Source organism: Fragaria vesca, unplaced genomic scaffold, assembly GCF_000184155.1.
Source record: "Fragaria vesca subsp. vesca unplaced genomic scaffold, FraVesHawaii_1.0 scf0513160_u, whole genome shotgun sequence".
Taxonomy (NCBI): domain Eukaryota; kingdom Viridiplantae; phylum Streptophyta; class Magnoliopsida; order Rosales; family Rosaceae; genus Fragaria; species Fragaria vesca.
In genome coordinates, this window is record NW_004443448.1 from 1,281,391 (window position 1) to 1,307,334 (window position 25,944).

General features: G+C 37.2%; 4 protein-coding genes across 4 annotated transcripts; 2 read left to right on the forward strand and 2 right to left on the reverse strand.

Moving 5' to 3' along the window:
- Nucleotides 1–410: 410 nt before the first annotated feature.
- Nucleotides 411–5,893, reverse strand: LOC101314533 (agamous-like MADS-box protein AGL9 homolog). Its single transcript, XM_004310048.1, has 8 exons — nucleotides 5,468–5,893; nucleotides 3,235–3,313; nucleotides 2,315–2,382; nucleotides 2,124–2,223; nucleotides 1,384–1,425; nucleotides 1,207–1,248; nucleotides 976–1,112; nucleotides 411–831 (listed from the first exon to the last, which is right to left on the reverse strand). The coding sequence occupies exons 2-8, from the start codon at nucleotides 3,310–3,312 to the stop codon at nucleotides 756–758; spliced, it is 543 nt and encodes a 180-aa protein (XP_004310096.1). The 5' UTR covers nucleotide 3,313; nucleotides 5,468–5,893; the 3' UTR covers nucleotides 411–755.
- Nucleotides 5,894–18,731: 12,838 nt separating this feature from the next.
- On the reverse strand, nucleotides 18,732–20,764 carry LOC101314819. Its single transcript, XM_004310049.1, has 4 exons — nucleotides 20,713–20,764; nucleotides 19,754–20,003; nucleotides 19,403–19,539; nucleotides 18,732–19,302 (listed from the first exon to the last, which is right to left on the reverse strand). The coding sequence occupies exons 2-4, from the start codon at nucleotides 19,996–19,998 to the stop codon at nucleotides 18,872–18,874; spliced, it is 813 nt and encodes a 270-aa protein (XP_004310097.1). The 5' UTR covers nucleotides 19,999–20,003; nucleotides 20,713–20,764; the 3' UTR covers nucleotides 18,732–18,871.
- A 1,712-nt stretch (nucleotides 20,765–22,476) lies between these two features.
- LOC101315114 lies at nucleotides 22,477–25,005 on the forward strand. Its single transcript, XM_004310050.1, has 5 exons — nucleotides 22,477–23,049; nucleotides 23,153–23,317; nucleotides 23,425–23,520; nucleotides 23,854–23,974; nucleotides 24,553–25,005. The coding sequence occupies exons 1-5, from the start codon at nucleotides 22,819–22,821 to the stop codon at nucleotides 24,720–24,722; spliced, it is 783 nt and encodes a 260-aa protein (XP_004310098.1). The 5' UTR covers nucleotides 22,477–22,818; the 3' UTR covers nucleotides 24,723–25,005.
- LOC101306983 lies at nucleotides 24,775–25,740 on the forward strand. Its single transcript, XM_004310176.1, has 3 exons — nucleotides 24,775–24,832; nucleotides 25,029–25,219; nucleotides 25,312–25,740. Exons 1-3 carry the CDS (start codon nucleotides 24,775–24,777, stop codon nucleotides 25,399–25,401), a joined length of 339 nt encoding a protein of 112 aa, XP_004310224.1. The 3' UTR covers nucleotides 25,402–25,740.
- Nucleotides 25,741–25,944: the final 204 nt, after the last annotated feature.

Below are 25,944 nucleotides of genomic sequence, written 5' to 3' on the forward strand. Positions count from 1 at the left end.
GATTTCGTCTCTTGAATAGAATAAAGATTAACGAAACACTTTCTTGGAATGTTTATATAAAATAATTCACATGAAAAAGGGTGGAGATTATGCATGTAGCTTAATCATTGAGGGTAATCAGTTTTCAAAAAACGTGTAAAATGAAGGTAAATCTCAGATTAGCACTTACCATAAGGCCAAGAGTGGTCTGTAGCATTTGGATCAAACAGAAAGAGATGGCAACATTGCTCGTGTTAGTAGTGTGTGTTACCTAACCCAAAAGCCTAATTATATACCAAAAGCCCAATTCAAAAACCTCAACACTAACCCAGAAATCAAAATGCAATGATGTACCTAAAGCAATGAGATTGACAAAAGAGTAGTAGCAGCGATCACAAATGTAATTTTGTTAGCAAAGGCCAAACATTAATGCATGTTATAACATATTATTAGTACCAAAGCTTGCCTCAAATGGACCAGACAGCAAAGTTTTTACACTGTATATGCAAAGGGGGTACTAGTACTTATTAATTTTGCTAAGCAAGCTCGCCAAGCTAAAAGAAACACTCACAACTCTAATGTTCAGAGTTACTTATAAGTCCATACTATTACAAATTGGATGATCGTTTTGTTTTGCTCAGAACAGAAATGAAAACACAATGAAACAAACATATAAATCATACAGCTGCATACATACATCATAGCGTGCATGCATGCATGGCTTTTCACCATACACAGTTGCTTGCTGCTCGCTGTGTTCTTATTATTAGTCCTTATCATGGCAACCATCCTCCCATGTAATTCACGCTCGGCCCGGCCGTCACGACTTGAATCGGATCATTCTGGTGATACCTGCAAAATCCCAGATGAAAGTTCTTGATCAGGAAGATGAACCAGCTTTCCAACTTACTCTATATATGTCAAATACCCTTCAAAGATGCTAGCTGCAGTACTGTAATATAAGAAAGCATAAAGAAAGCATAGTTAAAGACATACCCAATTTGTAATGTGGGCTCGCACTCTAAGGCTTGGAAGAAGCCATCGCCCTGAGGCTGATGAGCTTCTTGCCGGCCATATGCCACTTCCTCAGCATTTGCATTCAGTTGGAGTTGATGATGGTATCCCTCAAACAACTGCAAAGGATTGAAGTAGCATCACCCAAAAGTTAATGTACGTATACAATTGAATCATTCAAAACCAAAATTAATGGTCAGAAACGTTGCATACCCTTTGTTTCAGTGTCCTGTTTGCCTCGTTAAGCAAGTGTTCCTGAACAAAAAAAAAAAAAACGGTGAACTGTATAGTACGTAGGATGATTCGATGAAGGAGGCGAAAAGAACTTTCTTTTTTCTTTTTCTTTTCTAGATGAATTGAAGAATAGGGTAGATGTGTCTGGACTCGTACCTTTCGCTGAAGATCTGTGAGCTGATCCAGCATGCATTGGGTCTGTAAGGGAAGAATATCATGAGAATTGAAGTTACAGATTTACATCATCTAGGTCATGCTTTAAGTGGAAGCATTTCACAATTCACAAAATAGTAATAAACATTTGGTTTTTCAACCAACAAGCATGCGAGTAGACTCAAGTTTTCAGAGTCTCAGAGAATACAAATTGGTAGCTGCCTGAGTTCTCAACACATTATAATCCACTAGGAAGACCACTGCAATATATAGTTAAAATTTTGTTGTGTCTACGGGAAAAGCTGAGAGAGCTATAATAAGAAAGAGAGTAGCTAGAGTAGTCTAAAATGAGTAAAATCCATTACGAAGCAGGTGTAAAACTAGTAAACTACAACTAAATCACATAAAATATTAGAAATTAAATGAAGAATCCGGTAACTGCTCAAGCTAAAAAAAGAGAACTTTTTGAGGGAATTATTTTGGAGCTCCTATAAGAACTACACCAAGAAACTGGAATGTAAGAATATCCTCTATCTGGGGACTTTAACATGAGGCAAGGAATGTGAGATATCAGAAAAGGTTCAACCATGGATACACAGATAAGCAACTTGTACCATGAGTCTAAATATCATAAACCTTTATACAGAACACGTACAAGTATTAATGGAATAATTGTGAGGAAGACAATATGAATTATCATTCAACATAATTTATAAATGGTAAAAGGTGATGAGGTCAAGTACCCGTGTTGATCTGATCTGCTTCAGTGACATATCCAGCTGCCTTTCAAGTGATTCGAGCTCCTTGCTGCTCAAAGGGCCAAGATCTTCTCCAAGAAGATTCCTAATGTTAAAAGATAATAATGTCATAAATATGACTAGTGATTAGCTCTGCAACTTTATATAACTGAAGATGGGATAGACCTGTGACTTACCTTTGGTTTCTTTGTAGGGCTTCATAACGTGCCTTGAGCTTCAAATACTCCTGTTGGCTACTCAATTCCTATGGTCAGAGAGAAGAAGTATGTATTCAGTACAAGATAAACAACGACAGCACCTAAAGTTCAATGAATACTGCGACCTTATGCATGTACAACAATTTGAATTCAAAATCTTTCTTTTTCAAATTACCATAATTCCATTTTTGGCATACTACTATACCCAGAACTTATTAACATGGAATTAGTTACATTCTCTAACCAACAACCACTTGATCAAATAATATGAGACAAATGTGTGATACCTCCCAACAACAAGTAAACTACTCTTATGTAATTTTTGTTAGGCCAACGTATCATTCAATTTTCCATATTCAGAACATTCGGACCTGGTTGATCTAGAAGCTGATATGCTAAGAACACATATTGTGGTTACAGTTTACAATCAATTGAGCAATGGAGGGATCTGAAGAAGTAAGGTAGAAATGGAAAATAAACTACTAAACATATATTTGTTTTCAACCATGTAGATTAAGCTAACACTTATGAGTAGACAATATGATTGATTCAAGCCTAAAACAATCCTGTTATTGAAGCTTAATACCATGTTATACAAGCACTTTAAGTGAAGTATGCTATACGTGCAAACACTATAATGTATCTGCAATTAACACCAGAGAGTTGTTTTAAGCAGAAAAATAATTGAGAAAATATGAAGTATGATACAACTAGTAATTTTTAAACTTGGGCAACTTTCTGTTCAGGGTAACTTTCTGTTCTTTTCAACTAAATCTATCCCATAGTCATAATCTACTATTTTCTTGACCGCAGTTGTTTCTTTTAGATCCCATTTCTCCATCAATATTCGTAATTGATTATCTAGAGTAATATCTCCAATAAATTAACCAATGTATTACCAAGGCCTCCCTTGTAGATACATTTGTCTCTGGTGCTCCATAGTTGCACTTCTGGTACCTCTCCAGTGTTTTGAGCATGCTGTTTGTAAAAGAACATTAACAAATGTCAGGAGTTTTATACAAGATAGAGCTTCAAATTTACATTGATGAGAAAACTAGAGATACCACAACCCTTGTTATATAGAGATTGACCATTTGAGATCTACGTTCAAGGTCTATGCATAGATTATGTGAGTTAATTAACCCGGATTAACATTATCTAGACTAAAATCACTAAACACAAATCCATAGGCAGAGAGACAACTCTCTATTCTATTTACTTAATACAGCAGATGCCTTAACATTTTTGCAGTTCTATCTGTTGAACTTCATCCTATCTAATACATATACTTAAGGCTAATTTTCACATGCTTCAGCTAAGACACATGAGTTAATTCGGATATGAGATATAAGACTTGAACAATAGTTTAACTCAAGTATTGGTTTATTTATACCGTTAATTTATCTTGGAGAGACCATACCAATACAGGTAAATAACAAATTAAATTAATTTGTTAAGATCAATAAGTATAGATAGTATAATCTATACTTAAACACTGAACAAAAGCAGTTTCATTCTTTTTCAGGAAATAAATTCTGATTGTCAAGATCAATAAGTATAGATAGTATAATCTACTGCATACTAGAAACAAATTAATTTTCTTGTTCTTTTTTTCCTTTAAATTAAAATTAACTAAATTTCCATAAGAAATTAAGAATTAAGAAAAATATCAAGTACATATAATTAAGGTGGCGTGTGAAGATTTGTTAAGCCCTAAAAATGCGTGAAAGAAAGATAATAACTTGGTAATACACAGAGAGATTGTTACGGCGATTAGATAGAACACAGGTAAACAAGTCACAAAATTCACCGAGTACGAGACCCGAAAAGGAGTCAATTCTTCGTTCACATCAAGTCAGATCAGAGCGAAAACCCTAAAGTCAGAATAAGCAATCAATGAGATTGAAGACCATCCGCATAGATCTTTCAGAGAGAAGACTAAAACCCAGTGGAAATTGAAGGAAAACAAAACCAGCAATTGAAGAACTGGAAAAACCCGTGTAATTAGTTGTTTTGTTTTCGGAAAAAGAAATCACAGTAAATTGGATTCTCAAAAGTTGATTATCACTGGCTTCAAATTTGCTGTAACAGAGATTAACCTCAGACTCTGAAAAATTTGACCCCCAATTGAGAGATTCAGGTGAAAAACAAAACCCTAGCTGATCGATTCAGCTAGGTTTTCTGAGAGAAAAAAAAATTGGAAGAGAGGGATCGCTTCTGTAATTAGCTTCTTTGAACTAATTGCAGGCCAATTAGTTCAATTCCACTAACAACAGCACAGAATTTTAGTGCTTTCAAAACTGGAATTGATTTGGACACGTACGAGCTTTGTTCTGCTGAAAAAGGAAGCTCAAAACTGCAGAAAGAGCTCAAGATCAGAAGCCAAACTTGAACATAGCGGAATCGAAATCGGAGCCGATTTAAAATGCTGTAAATATGGATCGATCTGATCGCTTTTACGGTGAGAAAATCAAGAGGAAGAAGATCTTTTAACTATCATAAAAATAAACAAAAGAAAAATTGAGCCATGGAGTTTTAGCTTCGGAAAAATATAAAATCAAGTGCTACTTTGCAGAGCGAGGCTAGCTGTTTGTAGCTGTGAAAGAGAGAAGAGTGGAATTAACGGAGTGATCGTAGTAATATGTAGGCTTAATTTCCAGTTGCAGATCTAACAGCAATGCCAAGGCAGAAACACTGAAGCTGCTAAAAACGCCGAGACAAACACCAAAACGGAAACAAAAGCGAAAGAAGCAAAGGCCGACGGAAACAGCAAAGAGCCGTCACCACGGGAGGCGTTGGAGATCTAAAAAGCTAAGCCAGGAAAGAAATCAGCTACATGAACACAGATATAGAGGCACAGATAGCAATAAGATACATACAAGAACAAAATCCGAAAAACTAAAAAGAAAAAATTGAAGAAAACGAGAGGAGATGATGATAGTGTGTAGATATGTATGGGGGAGAATAGAGAGGACCGGAAATTAACTCTGATCATGCCGCTAGCATAGCCTCTCTCTTTATTTGCCGTTTTGGTATCGAAATTGGGAGGATGAAAAAAGCGGTTTTGTTGTTTTGGTGTAAACAAATTTTGTTTAAAAAAAAGGATTTGGATTTGTAAGTGGTGATATATACCTTGAACTACTGCAAAACTCGTACAGCTTTCCTCTATTGGAGAAGATGATGAGAGCAACCTCGGCATCGCAAAGAACGGAAAGCTCGTAGGCTTTCTTCAATAGTCCGTTCCTTCTCTTTGCAAAGGTCACCTGCCTGTTGATCTTGTTCTCTATCCTCTTCAGCTCTACTCTCCCCTCCCCACTTTCTCTCTCTCTCTCTTCTCCTCTCTCTCTCTCTCTGTACAACAATATCAGTACTTTCCTCACTAACCCAACCCCAATACCCTAAAAGCAGAACCTCCCCTTCCTTTTATATATGGCGACGATAATTATATTTTTCTCAAATTATCATATAAATAATTCTAAACACTCCCAATTTCCATTACCACCTTGTTTCAGAATCTCTCTCTCTCTCTCTCTCTGTGTCTGTGTGTGAGTTTAAGACTGGTTATGGAGGGGTCTCTGGGGGAGGGAATCATATAGGACTGGTGGTAATGAGATCGGACGGTGGAGAGGAGAGGAGGGGGTTGGCACGTGAGACGCAGGTGATTTAGACCAATAAGGGCAAAGATGAGCTAAATGGAAGTATCCTTAAAATGGAGGGAGAGGAGGGGCCAATCAATGCGGTGGGGTACCACGGGAGTGATACGTGTCGAGTTTTCAAGTGAACGACGTCTGGTGACCACCTGACCTGTTTCGGGTTCGGGCAATCATGTGACCTAACCTTAAGAAGGTGAGAGAGTCTTCGTAATATCCTCCCCGAGAATTTACCAAATTACCCCTCTATTTTTGTCTCAAGCCCGATCCCATGCTCATTTTTGCCAATTTAATCCCCACTCTTCATTGGCAAAGCATAATTTCATAATTTAGGGTTAGAAAAAGAAAAATTAAAGACATTTTGATTTGAAGATGCTTCATACGAAATTATTCGCGGCCGAAATATGCACGTAGTATCGATTGCATGTTCCTGATTTGTTCAACGTAAAATAATATTGCAAGTTGATGTGTGCTTATGAATAATGAGAAGCCTCGCCTTAATTGTTTGGAGCCGGTATTTAATTTAATATGAGAATTTCAAATCCAGATTGAGAAATCATTATGTTTTCTTACGGTTAGGAGTTAGGACCATGGAGCTCCAAATCTACCAAAAAACAACGACCTTACATGATTTCAGTATGTGCTTGTCTCGATTCTTCATTTTCTAAATTTGCTCCATAATTAATATTGTTCATTTTCTGAAAGCAGCTTTTTACTGGATTGGTAGGTTTGCAAGAACTTCTAGAGAGATTCACTTTTGGGTTTGCCAGATTTTAAATTCTTCTCAATTCGTAGTATGAAAATAGTTTTCCCAATTTCTTTTCTCTACATATAACCTTGATTTGGATCTGTGAGAGATTAATTATTTACCTTGTTTTCCCATGTTAGTTTTTACCATTTAGATTAGAAACAGAAATGGTCTCCCAGATACTTAATTAATTAGTGCTAAACCTGGCCTGTGCGTAATTAGCTAAACCTAATTTGCTCGAATTTACGATTTGATGCCATGGAGGGCAAAGCTCCATTTCAGGTCCAACCCGCCCGTACAAATTAAGTGAACCATTTCTGCTTCTCCCTGCTGCCGAAACCGATTTGTTTTGAGCAAATAAACATGTTTAACATTTTTTTCTTTTTACCTAAACTGCCTAGACAAGCATATGTAGCAGAATTACTCCAACAACGCGATCATTATCCGTGTTAATTCGAGTTATACACATGGTGACGATTCGGACGACTCGACTAGGGTTTGCTCTAAATTGCCAAAAGAAAATGTTTCCTAATTAACCCTCTTAGACTAAAGTGATTAACGTGTGAAATTAACTTTGATAGTGTAGACAAATTCAATCCAGAAAAGCTAAGATAGCTAGGGTTGAGTAATCCAGCTTCTTTTGACCAATATGAAAACAAAGACATATGATAGACATATATGACTAAGGAAGCCATGTGAAATTCTTCAACAAAATAGGGAAACTGGGAGAGGGAAAAATACATAAAGAGAAGGCTTTAAGGAGAGGAAATGTGGATCAAAGAAGAGAAGGTAGCTAAAGCAAGGCTTGCGTACGAGTGGTGGCTATGAATATTTATGCCTTTTATCTTTCGTGCTTGGCATTAAAGCAAATCAATGAGATATATTAGTGTCTAACCATATTGAAGCCAACCAAACATCTCTCATTAGTGATGGAGGATTTCTTTATCCCAATTTATGGATTAAGGTTTTTCGCTTTTGGATTGTCATTCTCTTTGTAATGTTTAACCGATTACTATATCAATATTGTTTTCAACTTAACCACTTTACGCGTTTTTAGACGTATGATTTTACTTAGAACATATTTTCTCTCATGATGACGGATCAATTTTGTCTACAACTTGATTGCTTTATGAGTTTGCACTCATTTAATACAATGAATTCTCATGAAATCGATTAGAAACAAATTAAAAAGAATTATGGCTAAAGGTGAACCATGCCGCTACGCGATCAAGTAATCAACTTTTTTTCTTTTCTCTAGCTATAGCCTCGAAGCACAGTACTTCACTTAATGTTAGACAATCTCTTATACATTGTGAAATACTTGTAAAATTAGCTTTTGTTTATGGGTTAAGATTAAATCGATTATGATCAATAGTAAGTTCGTAAGTTTTTCTTAAAATTTAGGTTACTTGGGCGAGACAATTCAAAGTCCATAAAGAAAATCTACATCGAAGGTCTATTCCGCTTGTCTCCGGTCACATTTTTATAGAGATTACTTGACATAAGTTGTGATTGTGGTCAATTCTGCTCGTCTCCGGTCACATTTTCATGGAGATTACTTGACGTAAGTTGTGATTTTGGTCAATCCAAAAAGTCACATAATAGAGCATATATACATTTTCATGATGTAAACCTACATGTGAAGGAGAGAAGAATTTGATCCATGCAATAAGAACCAGCCAAAAATTCTAATCAGTTTCATGTCATTGTCCTGAACTGCTGTCAATGGAGACTTGACTCTCTTTCTCTTCCCCCTTCTTTTCCTTTTCTTCAATATTTTATTCATTTTACATAGTAACCTTTTCATAATGCCACTGACAAATATCTACACCCATGGTAATAATGGAGCAGGGGTAAAACCACTTTTGGGTTAAAAAGAAAAATTACAAAAGGAAGAAGAAAGAATAGTGTAGGTCACATCAGTTGGTCCAGAATCACATTTAGTGGTTCACTACATTAGTTGGTGTCCTTATCAGGCACCACCAAAAGCTTTCTTTTACTTTCACTTTTATCCTTTGCCAAAAGCTCACCCACATAACTCAGTTTTTACTGTGAGTTTTTGCTGTGATCATCAAACAATACAATGCAAGAAAAAAGAAGAGCCATACATCATCATCATTTTTCAGAAATTCTAATAGTCATCTGTTTTTGCTAGTCCTAAGAATGTGAGTCAGGCCACTGTTTTGGCTTGTAGATTGCAAAAGCATGCAACAAAATTATTGGTGGCTTAGAAAAATGAAATAGTGAGAATTGAATTTGTTCTATTTTTTGGGCAAAATGAAAGAGAAGGTACAATGAGTTATGAGTGGGTACAACATTGTGACATGGGCATGAAGATGTAGTTTGATGTTTGGGGACTAAGGGTTTGAAAATTGAACCGAGCTATATAGACTATTGGCATGAAAGTGAGATTCTCCACAAGAGGGTAAGCAGAGAAAATAGGCTTATAAACAAAAAAGGAAGTCTGTTTTTCAGTGACGAAAAAATATGAAGGACTAAACCAAATTGAACCAACTTTACTTTCATCTTCTACTAATGTTACAATATTTAAGGTTGGAGCACAAAGCTTCTTTGCATCCACTTTTTTCAGGTCAAACTCCATTTGATGATTATAGACTACTGTGGGATGAACATGCCCAGCCATGTGTTTGTACTGAAAAAAGTCGATTCGTGATGTGTGAAAAAATTTTCACATTACATTTCCACTTTACATCAATGTAGCTATACGTATAGTAGTGAATTGAGGTACACCAACATAGCATGCATGTGTTATGTGTTGGTGCTTAGTAGATATGGTAGCTTTCGATTGAGGTGGACTTGAGTTTGTAACTTCAAACTTCAATACTGGGAACAAAGGTCTTAAATTTGGGTTAACACTCCTCCCCACAGGACGATTTTGGAGTTCAGATACTTTGACGATGTTGCCAGATTGAAAGGAACAAAATGAAGTTCTTGGGGATGCAATAAGAATAAGAATGATCTCTAATAAACGTCAAGAGACTTACGTTAAGCATATCCTTATAAGCGAGCGGTAAATATGTATACTGTACAATTTTATTTGTATGACAAATATATATGTACAAACGCCGATCATTTTACTAGTATGTTACTACATCAGCTACCACATAACGTAGAATGCAAGTGATATCTTAAAAATCATAACTTTAAATTATCTTGAACGAAACTGAGTTTTGACCGGTCAATATGTAACCATGGGTTGTTTGCAGGTAGTAATGTTATTTTACTTTCAAAAAACTATTTCAACGGCGCGATCCTATAGAAAAAACATGTCTTCCATAAAACGGTCAAGTACAATCTTACTGAATATGAGAGGAAATGTAAACGCAGAAGTGTGTAAGGAGCTAGATCTAAAACAGTTTCTTTTTCATGTTTACGGGGATTAAATTTTGGGATGATGAACAATTGTGCTTACACCATCCACCTTAGTTTGGGGCAAACCAGTTAAGGGTTGCGAGAAAAAATATCTATACCATGCAAAAGATCTTCTGTGCAATCTTGTTGAATTGCCAACAAGCACATTCTTCATCCTTCTTCAACCAAACGTAGCCATGACCTATTTCAAGTACTGGTTAAGACCCGCAAGCATTTCTGATCCATTTAACCTTTACAATGGAGGCAAAAAGATGAGGTAGCTTAGCCAGAATCCAACTTCGAACACCAGTGGGGGGACCCGATAATACAGAGAGGGGCATCATCAGCATCATCTAGTACTTTGTTATGAGACAAAATCCAGACCGAAAATGAAGTACCCATCTTCCCAATTGATGCGTTTCCAACACAGAAATGTGGTCCTACGCTACAGAAATTGGCAGGTGGGAATCGAGCTTCTGTTTTTGGCTAATCGGCTCGAACCGCTCTATCAGCCAAAATTGAATACACGCAAGGTGCTTGTGAAAAATGCCTATGAGAAACCACCACCCCCCCCGTTGAAGGGAAATTTTTCTGGTACTCACCCACCGGCTCTATGTGTTTTTGGGTTTTCTTGCATTATTCATTTTCTTAAGGTATGTGGTCTGCATCTTGTAACACTTGCATTACACAAGTATGGAAGTGTCGCAAGATCAAAGAGTTCTCGCCATTTTTATGACGAGAACCCTTACACACTCGGGAGATAGAGAAAATTAGACTTGGGTACATAGGCAGCCTAGATGATCTAGACATGGAAAGATTGCAGAGTGACAGAGAGCACTTATATCACAACTATTTTGATTGTGACCACCGACCTCCACCATATTGTGCCTTCTTATTCATTTCGTCCCCATAGTGGACCACTAAAACAGATAGATCATGGCCTCTTTCTGGTTGTTTGTTCCTATTTTTTTTGGTGAGAAATGAGGTAATCATCGACCCCCGGGGGTTCTTGTGTAGTCAATTTTGGAATAATTTCCATATTTTAACTCACCTTTTTAACCAGATTTGTAGGTTCTCGTTTGTGACATGGTACATTGTAATTGGTATATTAATGGAGTCTGGTTGATGACTCGTGAGAGAAGCTTTAAGAACAGTTTGGAAAGACATGCTTCATTTCCAAAGTTACGGCCTCACACACTTGTTTGTGAAAGCAAGGAACTTATACTTGGAGTTTAAAGTTTGCTGATTTTTTTATCCAAACATGTATAAACAAGAATATGGTGAGCTGGTTAGAAGACTCCTTTTAAATGGAGAGACAATTTTAACTTGATATGTAATACTGTCAATTACTTGACAGAAACGTGATATTGTTTATCTCTATCGGTTAATCATATTTAGATCTTATTAGTAATTTACAAAGCAAAACGTATGAATTATACACTTTTTGTCAATTATGTCGTCATTCGTCACATCTTTATTTTTTGCGGAGAATATTGAAATCTTAAGAACGAAGAAAAATTTTGAATTATCAATTGTCAAATGAAAAGATAAACGTATTGGATTTTTAAAGTTGTGAGACATTATATGTAAGAGTTTTCTTACATTCCGACACATTTCACTAATTCAATTATGAACTCACATTCATACCCGATTACTAAGAGCTCGTTCAAAGGCCATAATCGTGTCTAAATACCAACAAGTTGATGCCGAGTCACTATGTAAAAAGGTAAATTTGTAACAAGGGTCACTTTCAAGTTTCACTAATAATGATAAAAGCTTTGAAGCTCAGAATGCATTGGCTCAGTGGGGACCAAGCATAATTCGGATTGAGTGATAAAAGAGGGAGGATGAGATCCAACAGCCACGGTTGCACGCAATGGACCCTCTAACAGTATTTAGGCTGTCAGATTTCTTTCCTTATTTGGTAGAACACCGTCGACGTCGACCTTAATGATACGAGGCCACCCTTCCGTTTTGGGAAGTTGTCTTTAAGGAGGTCACGTCTAGTGCGGGCTCCACTTTCTCCTACTCGTCCCATCTTAAATCCGATATGACGCATCCACCACCGATCCATTTTCTTTGCCGAAAATTCTTCGGTTCACATGATGAAATTCCAGCGAGTTGACGTGGCACACCTGCCCACCACAAGTTTCAGTCAGCCCTTTTATTTGACTAACAATGTTGTTTTCGGTTAACGTTAAGTATGGTTAAAAATATTTAACTTTTGGGAGAGAGACAAAGTCTTGAAGTGTAGGGTATGTTGGTATTCACGTGATCCCCAACTAGAATGATGAACCCAGAAATAAGCTTCAAGAAGACCCATATGCTACTTCTCTCTTCTCTACTCCGTTCAAACCATTGCCAACGTCGCCGAGAGCCTCCTCACCAACACCACCATAACCCATCCCGGCCAAATTCAGAATACAATCGATATTCCAATAACCCACCCCGAGTCACTGTTCAAGAACAAGACTACAACTCGGATCCTCACCACTCCCCTTCAGATCTCAAACAGAAACTCTTTCTTCATCGTCATTGGAGGACCCAGGTTCATTGAAACCAACTTTGAATCCGTGCATGTTGAAAGGAACTGAAATTTAATAGAAAAATTAGTTGAAAATTGAAAGTAAAAGAAAAGTAGAAAAACTGTGGGTAACGAATTGAAAGGAAGCAAATCGAATAACACGAACCTGATTGAGGTGAGGTGGAGGTTGGAGCGAGACTGAATGAGAAGAAGGAGAGGAGGTGAGGGCCGAGGAAGGAGGAGAGTGAGGGTGATGGACTGATGGTGGAGGAGAGATGAAGAAGTGGATTTACGGATGAGGTTTTCAGAAAGAAGTGGATCTGAGAATGTTAAAAAAAGGTTTTTTTATTTTTTTATTTTTTATGCATGTTAAAAAAAAGTTAAGCAAGATAATTTGTTGAGAAGTTTAAAAATTTTTGTTTCAAAATGCTCAAAATTTTTAGCGGAAAGGTTGACCACCTAAATTTTGGCCACACATGCGACGTGACTTAGCAATTTAGTGTCCAGCAGTATTGTTAAATCAATTTTTTTTTGAAATTTGTTAACTTTTAGGATGAATAAGGGCTCCAGCAGAATGCCTAAAAAATTGTTAAATCTTAACATTGGTAAACTAAATTGACAAATTTATCAATCTAGACATAAATTGCTAAAGAGAAACATATGTTTTCCCTCCATTTTTTATTCACGTGTAAGTTTATGATTCGTTAAAAATATTACTTAACTTACACTTAGCAATTACTGTTGGAGCACAATTGCTATTTCAATTGTTAAATATGCTAACTATTGTTAAATTTAGCAACAAATATATCTATACTACTGGAGATGCTCTCCCATAAATTGTTTGGTAAAATAATTCCCAGATTTGATAATTATGAAACATGTGTTCTAATTAAAAAAGTATTCATAAAAATCGTACCTTGCCGACAGAAGAGAGATTCATATGAGCATTTTTTAAGTATCTTTTCGAGTATGAATAAAGTCAGAAATATTTTATTTCCTTCAAGAAGGATATGAGTGTCGAGAGAATTTGCTTAAGGAAAATTCGTACATCTAATGCTCTACAACCTCTTTGAGATACGATCCATTCGAGACACAATCTTTTTGAAAAACTCATATGTGTCTAAATTGGAAGAATAAGTATTAAATAGATAACGAGATTTATAAATAAAAAGTGATGTTGATTTATGGTTGACCGTGTCGATCGAGACTCTAACGTTAACGAAAATAAGTGAATTTTTTTTCATAGCCATATTTAAGAATACTCACCACATCGGAAGGTTGAATTTTCGTTTTGTGAATTTAGTCATTAGAACCGCAACGTGTCTACTATTGTGACATAACTTATCTAGTGAGTTATATGTAAGGATACATCATTTTGACCCAACTATATCTAGCAAATAAAATTTTGAAACCGGCCGTTGGATGTGATTAGTATACTGAAATACGGTTACGGTAGAAAAATTACATATTTTCGATAATATTTAGATCCCGATCGACGTAGTCAACCTTATTTACGCTTATGCTTCCCTATAAAGAGCCCTATCTTCGAGAGGTAAACTTCCCCAGATTTTTATAGGGGCTGCTACATGTCATCTATGTGAAAGTGTGTGGGCGAAAGAATCAACCAAAATAAGTCACAAGTAAGAGCGTTTTCATTTAATAAGTGACATTGATTTAGAATTGACCGTGTCGTTCGAGACCCATACGTTAACGAAAATAAGTAATTTTTTTTTTCATAGGCATATTTAAGTATATTTATCACATCAGACGGTCAAAATTTTATTTTGTTAATTTTAATCATTAGAACATAATGTGCCTATCAATGTGGTATAACTTTGTTAGTAGGTTATATGCAAGTGTACATCCTTATGAACCAACTATATCTAGAAAATAAAATTTTAAAAAATCAGCCGTTGGATGTGATCGGTGTAATAAAACACGGCTACGGTAGAAAAGTTACATATTTTCGATAATATTTGGACCCCGATCAAGACGGTCAACCATTTTTACCCTTATGCTTCCTTACGAGGAGCTCTATCGTCATAGAATAAATTTCTCTAAATTTTTATATGGGCTACTACATCTCATCTATATGAGAATGTGTGGGCGGAAGAATCGATCAAAATAAGTCACAAAGGGGTAGATAAGAGCGTTTACGTGTAATAAATGATGTTGATTTGGGGTTGACCGCATCGATCGAGACCCAGACGTTAACGAAAATAAGTGATTTTTTCTTCATAGCCATATTTAAGTGTAATTATCATATTAGACGGTTGAATTTTCATTTTGTGAATTTTAGTCATTGAAACCAAACGTGCCTACTAATGCGGTATAACTTGTTTAGTGGGTTATATGGAAGTGTACATTTGTGTGAATCAACTGTATCTAACAAATAAAATTTTGAAAACTCAACCGTTGGATGTGATCAGTATATTGAAATACGGCTATGGTAGAAAAATCACATATTTTCGATAATATTTGGACCCCAATCGACACGGTCAACCTCATGTATTACTTTATCGCCTTAAGGGTAGCCGTGTCATACGGGGATGAATATCTCAAAATTTTTACATAGATGGACATAGCCCATTGCTGTGAAGGTGTATGAGTTTTCAAGAAATTTTCCGGGCACTCGAGCTATTTATTAATCTTTTTTGAACTTGTCGAACTTCATTTTTTAGCCCAGAAAATTATTAAGCTAATTTAAGATTGATTGAGAATTAGTAAATATGATCATCAGATTTAGTGCTAGGAAATGATTTTCACAAGATGAAAACCTTGAAATGTGTTCGATGATGTAGCGCCGATGACACGTGGTCATCCATATTTTCGGAACTTTTCGGATTCGCTAACTAATTCCTTCTTTTTCTTTTAAATTATTACAAATTCTTTGAGTTTCCAAAGTCTGATAATCCAATTCCAACAAAAAAAAGTCTGATAATATCCATTAAAATTGACTTTAGATAAAAAGAAAGAAACCACCCCTCGTTGCAATCTGGGCCATTTGTTGAAATTCAAGGGAGCCTATGAATATGAATAACTGAATAAAGGTTGGATTATGGTCGTGGTCTCTCTCTCCGTTCACGGCCAGATACTCATCACCGTCGTCGCCAGCAAACCTTCCTTCATGTCGTCCCCTCCTCTTCTCATCTTCTCATTCTTTGTCTTCTCTCACGTGCAGCGCACGCCCTTCGCCGAAGCCCTCCGCCTTGACGTCGTCGTCCGGCGCCTTCTGGGTGTCCTCGCCGTCTCTTTCCTTGATCGGAGCGAACCAGGGTGGGTCTTCGAGCAGTTTCTACAAGGAGTAGTCTCGTCCCCACCACTACCACCACTCACCGCCTCCGATCCGATCGTCGCCTGTGAAACGATTTGACGCCTAGAAGCTTCAGCGGTTCGGCGTCAAATTCTCCGGCGACGGCTTGTTTGACCATGGCAGTGGGCTTGTTTGAAGTTTGAACATGGCAGTGCAAGTGATGGTAACTGAGCCTCGTGCTTTGTTTTGTTACTGAGAGCCTCTGTGTTTTGTTTGTTTGACCGTCTGTTATCGCGTGAATGCACGCACCGTTAAAAGAACCGTTGGTGATAGATCACCCTGGGAGGGAAGAGCCTCCGCCATTTTCTTTGCTTGCTGGTCTATAGGGTCACTAATGATTTTTGCTTGAAATTTTGATAAAACCTTAAAAGCGATGGTCGGTCGTCTCGAAGCTTTGCCGGTTGGTAACATATAGGTGAACGATCCTGGATTTATGTCCGCTTAATATATTCGCTTAATTTAGCGAATATAAGAGTTTACGTTACGTTGAAAAATGTGTGAAATTGTTAAGCGTTGTAAAGCTAACCTCCTAACTCATGTTGTTTGCCTTTGCCTTATTAGCCTTATAGTCTTAGATGAGGTCATTCATTGCACATCTGAAATGATGAACAGTTTCATATATAGAACATGATACGATTGCATACTCTAGCACAAGTATTATATTCCTTGATCATATCATAATTAAATTTAGATAAAATGAAACATGAACATCAAAGATCGAACTTTGCTCTTAGGTGTGACAATCCTTGATCATATCATAATTAAATTTAGATAAAATGAAACATGAACATCAAAGATCGAACTTTGCTCTTAGGTGTGACAATTTAAGATATATAAATTGTCATGCTAACTTACAATGAAAAAGCACAACCTAGCTTGTTCGATCGGTCTTTACCAAAACTATCTAGTTCATTTATCTATCTGATTGGATTTGATGTTGGAGTTTTCTTGGTTTTGCACCACATTAGAGCCCTATCCCCTCTCTCACTCTTTGCTTTGTGCCATTAACCAATCTTAAACATTAGTGATTTTCAGCACCAGCAGCCTGATTTTCCAAAAACACTTGTTTATGCACAAACATGACGGTTTATAAGCAAGACATAAACTCTAGCTGGTGCATGGACCAGCAAATTAGTCTTTACATAAATACGTGCTGCCCAAAATTAAGCTACAATCTAACATGTTAAACGACCCACTTTTCATAAAATTATTATAATCACATCCCATTGTCTCATCTTATTTTGATTCAATTGGAGACCTAAAATAAGCAATACTAGCTACCACCAGTTGTTTATGGACTTTATGTGCTTAATTATTAGAGCTATGTCACGTTACAATATTAATATACTAGAAATATCCACACACCTAATTCTTATGAGAATCGGTAGTTATGCAAACCATATTATCTTTTATCATGTGATAATTAGTTTGTGAACTCTTTTGAATTGTAAACTTCTCGGTTATGAGGAAAAAACTTAAGTTACGAGACTGAATAATCGGAGATACGTTACAATAATAATTGTTGAGGGAAAGCAAGACCAACAACATCATCATCATGTGATCTTATGGGGGCAAAGGCATGTGAGCTTAATGGGGTGAGATGAGCAGGGTAGAGATGCTTATTGCGGTTCAGGGTTAAATGAAGTTGAGGGCTATAGTTGTGAAAGGGAAAGTTAACTTAATTTGGTGTGCTTTGGTGTCTACTTTAGGTCATGTTTCAATCACTTCACAAATGGCCATAGAATAAAGCCAATAGCGACCCACAAATATTCCACCCATTTTAACCATTATTATTGCGCCTCAATTATTTCGTTGAAAATGTGATATACTCCATCTCGTGCTTCTGATCCAAAGTTTGATTGCTACATTTCCATCTGTGTTTATATGTTTCGCTTAGACTATTGCTATTGTTTTGGAACCTCAATGTATATACTCGTTTTATTGTTACTTTAGAGTAGTAATTACTAAGGGGTTAGTTATGGTTAACAATCATATATTTTACCCAATAGTCTAGACTCATGTGTCTCTTGTATGACAAACTTCCCTATGAGGTTGCCAATATGCATAAGATGTATTTGATATATAGTAATTGCAGCACATTAGGAGGTTGAAAACTATAATCCATGATACTTAGGAGCTGCGACACTCTCTTGATGAAATATCCTTCACATATATTCTTAAAAACAAACAAACTTCACGACATGCAAATGCTTATGCAAGGTCTGAACATTAATAATTGATTGGATCTAGATGACGAGAATATCAATCTTTTTAACACAAATATGATGGTTGAAGGTGATTGAAAATTCTGATCGATTGTCAATGGAGTAAGGCGAATACCCCATGTTGTATTGAGATGTTAACATAAGACATTTATCAGCTGACTTTTTTGCTTATCTTATGTAGTCTGTAAACATGTGACATGTCTATTGGAAAACAAATTTTGTAGCTGATCGGTTAGGAACATTGACCAATAAACATTGGGATTTTGTAATTAGATATATTTTTATAGTTAACACTCTAAATACACATATGTATTGACACAACCTCGAGGTATTTGCATCAAACCCTTGTTTTTTTTTTTGGAAAAGAACCCCTCCTTTTATTCTTCGTTGGCTCTTATTGTTCAAGAAAACAACCGTGTGATGAATTACAGTTACTTGGGCCGGTTATGCCATGAGCGAGAGAGTCCACTAACGGCTACTTGCAAAGTTGGTACCCGGTTCAAATCCCCATGGCCATGTTGAACTTTGCAGTGTATGAAAGAACAAATTCAAAAGAAAAAAACTGGAACTGAATGTGAATAAGATAACCATTCAGGAGAGTAACAATAAGAAAACTACAAACAAAAACATTTTCAATCTCTAATGAGCTAATTTCATAAGTGAACTCTGGTTCCTCATCAGAAAAGCAAGGGATCGATTAGCATCTAGTGGAACATCTGCTGAATGCAAAGGAGATTGGAATTGTTGCTTCCATCAGTAACAAGGTTTGGAATTGCTGCTTTATTCTGCATTCCCAAATCATTGTAGTGGTGAAGTCTAGGGACAAAGGACTGAACCGAGCAGATTGAACTGGCCTGTCCTGTGAGGCTCAAACCAGTCTCCTCCGGGACTGCTGGTGTCAATGACAGAAGAGACGGAGCACAACTTGGTTCAATGTTGCCACTGAAGAATTCATTGGAGAACATTTTGTGGTTGTTGCCATAATTTCCCAATGCAAAGTTGGTATCAAGAAGCGGTTGGCAAACAGAAGAAGCTCCAGAGATCATGGAGCCAATAGGACCCTCATGCCAAGAAGAGTTCTTTACAACAGGTGGTGGGTACATTTGTGGAGTACTGAATGGTGTGAAAACTGTGCCTGTTATATGATAAGTTTAGAGACTGGGAACACAATGTAGTACTTTTGAGTAATGCTAATGATGCAATAAATAGTGAATGTCAAGAGATCAAATCCAAACCTTGGTAATAAGAAAGAAATGCTCCCAAACTTTTGGGCATAGGTTCTAACTGAGGCTTCCTTCGGCGTTTGTTGTGTCCGGCAAGACGCCTTCTACAACTTCTTTTTCCTTCATCAAACTCATCCAATGAATGGAACCTGGTAATGTGATGAATTGATGATGTTAGTAGACTTGAGCAACTAAAGAAACCAGGGTGATGTACGTGGAAAACATCAAGTGACCTATGTCCAATTGATTAGGGATTTTAGGAAAATATCCAAATGCTGCTTATTAGATTTCATGTATGTAATTATGTACACCCTTTCAAATGAAGAAATTTCTTACAACTTTGATTGTCCTTTTCGTTCTTACCTGCTGCACTGCTGACAGAACCGCTTCTCCTGCCCCTGAATCATGACCTTTGGGGTCTTCGAATGGAGCTCACATACTTTATGGCGCTGGTGATACTCCCTGCACAGACTAAGGTCGGATTTGCAACCATCAACCAGGCATGAAGCAACTTGGATTATAGCATTGGTTTGTCGGCGGCTCTTTGAAGATGTGTTGATCGTAGCGGCAGCAGGGCCCTTCAACTTGCCCTTTGAATCGTTGTTCATATCGCCTAGGCACACAAGTTACACTTTGTTCAGCAATTTCCTGAAGTCCTAAGCCTATATAGGCAGCATTGGAGCAATGTTGGATATGCCTTTTCTCCAGGGAAACCAATACTCTGAGGCGTTCTACAGAAACCACCCCTTTCTTTTCCCCTATATGTGCATGTTCCTCCACACACCACTAAATGGTAAAATCCAATTGAATTTCAATCAAAACAAAGAACTAAATGATAATTCCATGCATAGTAAGCAAAGTTATAGTTTTGCTCTAACAATTCAGCCTAACCAATAAAGAAAAACAATGGAATATGACAAAAAAAAATGTCGGAGCAAATGCATGGGAAATCAAAAACCACTTTTGTGCTCATTAACACTCACACCAAGTAACTCTTATCTGGACCACAGCTCATCAAACTTTTTCCTGAATTCTTTTTTCTTGTAATGATCTTCAAGCAAGCTAATTTTGGATCTCAATGGCAGCATTGAGAAGTATTCTAGTAGCTAGCAACACTATTACTTTGGCCACCAATGATGTAAACCACATGTACACTACCATTTTTTCTCTTGTAAGAGCTGCTTTGGTGAAACCTTCTCTATTTCCTTTTCTTCTTCTGTTCAACTTTTCTCAGTAACCTCATTTTCAAACGCTAAAACTAGAACACGATGTGTTGAGGAATAGCAGAACATATACATAAGAAGATAGAGAATGATGGGTACCTTAAACTCTGAGAGAATCCCAGTAAAGCACAGAACTTGATTTGATAACTTCCTTAATAACCCAACAAGAGAGGAAGAGAAACAAGAAATAAGCTAGCTACAAGTCTAATGAAGCACAAGTTTGGAAGAAGTTGGGGGCATTCTGCAAAAGATGAACAATAAGAAGTTTGGTTTGGAATTTTCTTCGGCCATTAATAGTCTGACCGAACAGTTCCACTGAAAGTTAAAAAAGAGAGAAAGAGAGGCTGAGGCGACTTTCACACTAGTTTTCTGTTGGGTCTTTCACAGTTCCACACTTTCACGTACTCTTCACCCCCTTAAAAGGGCTAAGCTTGTTGCACTGTAACAAAAAAAAGCGAGTGTAACTGTGTCACAGTAATGATGGAGTCATGGAGAATCAAAATATCACAGAAGAGAGGAAAAGAAAAGGTCAAAACGTGTGGTAGGGGAAATGGACAGAGAGTAGTTGCTATCAGCTTTACAAGTGAGAGGAGTGGAAGTACCTAAAGGAGTTGAAAAGAGTTGCTTCAGTTTCACATTCCATGGTGTTCCATATTATGGGGCTCTGAGCTAGTAAGCTCTAATTGTTCAACTACAAAAATGGTAACATCTCAATGGTCATTGACTCATAGGCATATAGATCCGAAGACCTTTGAAGCAGGAAGAGAAATCCCATTTGTTTTTGTCAATAGGAAATCTCCGTTGCAATTCTGGAAATGCAAAGGTCATGGACTCATGGTCATTCACTATCTAATATCAATCAATATGGTATGACAGAACAATACGTAAAATTATAATCTTTTGTCATGGTGCATTGATGTGATGAAGTTGTTATGGAACAAAGAACTCTGCTTACGGCAAAGAAAGACAAGGAAATCCATTAATAAGATGCTTATACAAATACAAGATAGCAGTGTAAATTAGCAGTTATGGTTTACCTTTTTTTGGGATGAAAAGTAAATTACTGGATTCTTTCTATATCCTTGCAAGGTATTTCCTATATATTTTACAGTACATCATATTTGGTGCTCCATGATTAGTTCAGCCTAACCTGCATATTGCACCTAGTTTTTGCTGAGCTGAGCTGAAGACCAGGGACGTGTTGAGAGACTAAAAGCTTAACTAAGATAAGAGCTCATTCTCGTCGTCGAAAGATTCTAAGTTTATTTTTGTGTCCTTCGCTTTAGATTGATTCTGCTGCAGAAAAACTCCAATAAGAATGTAGTAGTTGAAATGTAAAGGCAAACTCTCAGAATGGGACTGCAGCATACAAGCTAAAAGTGAGAACTAAAAACTGTGACACCAAATTTATCAGTGATTAGCAGATTTGAAGCCAATTCAAATAATGAACCTTTTCAGGAGTACAATAAATTTTGTGTGAAAATGAAGGATTATGACAGTACAATGCTATAATGGCTGAACATTTCTTTGACAAGAACATGTCCTTTTGGTTAAAGGTTCTTAAAAGGATAGAAGCTATATTCAGGTATTTGCTCCTGTTACTAGCCTTGACACTGTTAGAATGATGATTTCCCTTGCAGCCTTGCTGCTCATAATTGTTGGATGTTAAATCAGTTTTCCTGAATGAAACTCCTGAGGAAATTATTCCTAACTTTCTTCATGGTTACTGACTCTATCAATCTCTTCATGGCTAATACAAGTTCTGAAACTCTTGAGGATGTTAAATCTATCTTGAGCAGCTACTTGTTTATGTTTTGAAGGCTAATCGGAGAAAGTTTAGAACCTGAGAAACAACTCTAAAAGCATGGTATTGATTCGTATTTGTAGAGATTCATTTTGAACTGTGGCTATATGAGCATAATTTATAGTTTACATATCAAGACTAATCCACACCGAGACCTTCTGCAACAATCTTCTCCATAATTCTAATTTTCTTTAGGGGGGTTCAAGACTGAGATTTTGAATTTACCTTATAAATCCCCCTTAAATGAGTGAAACCAAAGCAGCATCCTTCAGTTTACCTACCATGACCAAAACTTCATTCTTTTTGTTGGATAAGGCTTCACTAAAACCTTGTCGCACCATTTATCTTAAGCACTTTAGTCACTTTACTAGTCGTCCACATAATAGCTAAAGGAAATCAACATGGCCCTCCTCTCTTCTCCTCGTCCTCTCCCAACCCACTTCTCTGCTTCTTCTCTACTTGTCCGGCGCCGCCCGATCACCGCCTGCCAAGTCTGCACCCCCAAGCAACCCTTACACCACTCCACCCTCCTCAACGTCTCCGAGGCTTCTGCCGAAGATGAGCTCTGGGCCGCCGCCTGTCTCCGTGTCCGCTCCTTCTCCAACTTGAAGCCGACCACGTTCGGTCTCCAAGTCTGTTCCTCCCTCCAATCACCTCATCTCTTATTTCAACTCAACCATGTAAATTACTTCATTTGTATTCATGGGTTTCTTGCCTTTGTCAAAGTTGTTTTAGGATCACCAAAGGTTCTTGGCGGAGCGAGAGTTCGAAGCTATCAAGGAACGTGTTAGTGGGAAGAGGAAGGGCTTTGGGAGAGTTTCGTGTATAAATGCTACTGTCCCATTGTCGCACTTGTTGAGCCTTTCGGTTTCAGCTGATGACTTATGTGCTTCGTGTAAGGTTTGTTTTGCTTCAACTCCCATCCCATGTTTCAATTTTCCTTCTTAACATTCATAAGATGGTTTTGTTTGAAGCTCTTTTGGTTCTTGTTGTTTGGTCTTGTCTAGTTTACCACCAACGGACAAGATCGAGTAGTGGTTGGGACGCTTGATCTTAACCAGTGTGTAAGTCTTCCTGATGAGATAGCTGGAAGCAGACCAAAGGTACCACCCTTTTTCATGGCAGACACTAATTATGATTTTTGTCATGTTTACTTTCGGCTAGTTTAGAGCTGCTTAAGCTTATTGAGTTTATATCTTTCGCCAGTGTTTCCAGATGATTACATATGTTGTTCTAGATAGTGTTCTTCTTTTGTAATTGGTAAAATTCGGGTTAATCTAAGTTTTATTGATTTAAGAGGTTCTTCATATTACGAAAGATAACAAAATTGAAAAAAATTGACATCAAATACCTCTTGTGAATGGTTTAGATAGAAAAGTCCAGTCAAATATGGTGCTTTAAAACAATGACTGAAGTTTAGTAGTGCATTTCAACAGGAGATTGGAGCTGATTTTGCAAGGGCATACCTGAGCAATGTATGTGTTGCCAAGGAACTGCATAGAACTGGTTTAGGTCATGCTCTTGTTGCAAAGTCAAAGTTAGTTGCGCACGATTGGGGTAAAGAATTTGACATTTCTTATGTCTTTGATAAGACACCCTCACACATACTCACTTTTTTGTTTGTACCATTCTCCTTTACTTATATGTTGCTTTAAGGCTTTAGAGTTCTCTAGTATCAAAGAGTTTTCAGTGATAATGCTCTCATAGTCTTATGCTTGGTGAACACACTTGTGATTTGTGAATAGTTCTCTTTACAGAAAAGTCGAGGAAAAAACTTACAAGTAAATTTATGAGAATATTTTGAAAAGCTAGAGCTATAAACGTCTATCTGTGGAGAAGGGAAAACATGTAGTATATACTTAAAACATGTAGTATATACTTAAAACCCTCTAATAATAGATGCTAAAACGTATTCACAATATTGTTATATTTAAATGCATATTGGGACTGAGCTCTCCCTCTCTTTTGTTTTCTGATTTGGTGGGGATTGTGGGGATAGCTTACTTCTTTATGTTCAGATTTAAGTGAATTGGGCATATGGTTCCTGTTGGTGCCATTAACCACCGAGTTTTACATGATACCAGGCCTTGAAAGTAGATCATCTTTATTAATATTTCAACTGCATTATCTTTCAGGCATAAGTGATCTGTATGTTCATGTTGCTGTTGACAATGAACCAGCAAAACAGCTGTACACAAAGAGTGGTTTTGTTTATGAATGTGATGAACCTGCATGGCAGGCCAGGTTCCTGGACCGGCCAAGAAGGTTACTTTTGTGGTTTGGTATCCCCGGCGTGCAACTATGACTACAACAAGTATCATATGATTCTTTCTTCTTTTATATTCATTGTTCTGACAATGTACAAAACATTTCACAAGTCTGAACATGATTGGTCGTTCTCTTTCTCTTTGAGATGTAATTCATGTAATCTATTTCACATATTGGGTGCTCTTATCCTCTCAATTCCTATGTGCTAGTTGTAACAATGAATAGTCGATTTTATTTGGGAACGCTTCTAAAACAGAACAATACATATGTTAATTGAAAAGTCAATTTCGTAATTATTAATAAACTAGACATTTTCATACATAATTGAAGGATTCAACCACAGACGTCCTTGGATGTACTCCAACTGGAGACATTTTGCCATGGCTTCGCTCCTGGTTTAGATCTGTATGTTTGAAAGGAGATGAGACCCAAAGGGCTCCAACTGGATTACAGAAGCTGGAGCATTGCGAAGGTGAGTCAGCTGCAGAGTTGGCTTCACGGGGAACCCAGTCCCAACTGAAATCATCAAACAAGGTACACTTTGTTCTGATTTGATCAATGATTTGAAACTTTTTCGGATCCCTACAAGAAGCTCAGCTCTTCATATTTGTAACGACTATTTTCAGGTTCATATCTATTGTAAGCTTAACTCTGGCAAGGGCAAGGACTGCCTCAATGAGCTACAGACGGCTAGGGTTGCGAGATTGGGAAGATGACAAAGGTTGACCTTTACAACATTCAGGGGAGGAGCAACCCAAACTGGAACAGAAAGAGTCCATATATTCCAACAAAAGAAGCTGATGATGGTAAACATTCTTGTCTTTTCTCACTTGTTGCTGATTTTTGTGTTTGCAATAGATAAAATCCATTGATCATATGTAGTAACCAGACCATATCAACCCATGAGCAAAGCAGTAGAATATGCTCAATTGTTTCATTTGTAGCACCACAAATAAGACAAGTAGGAATGGTGCTCAATTTCCTTCTTAACAGGTTGTACATAGAAATAATGGCATTATTCAAAGCTCTCCATAGAAAAAATGGTCTTTGCAAGGATTTTTATGTTCCGTAAAAACCTCTCCAGACTTGTTTATTTAACATGTGGGAAGAACCTGCATTTGGGTGAACATGTAATATGCACTTCTGGAAAAGCCATTGGTAGCCACTTTTCACAGAGTACCTGAGCCCAAAGAGAATTAGGATTCATGAACTAGTCGCCAGCATTGCTTGGCAAGAAGAGCCGAAGTTCAACTGGTGCA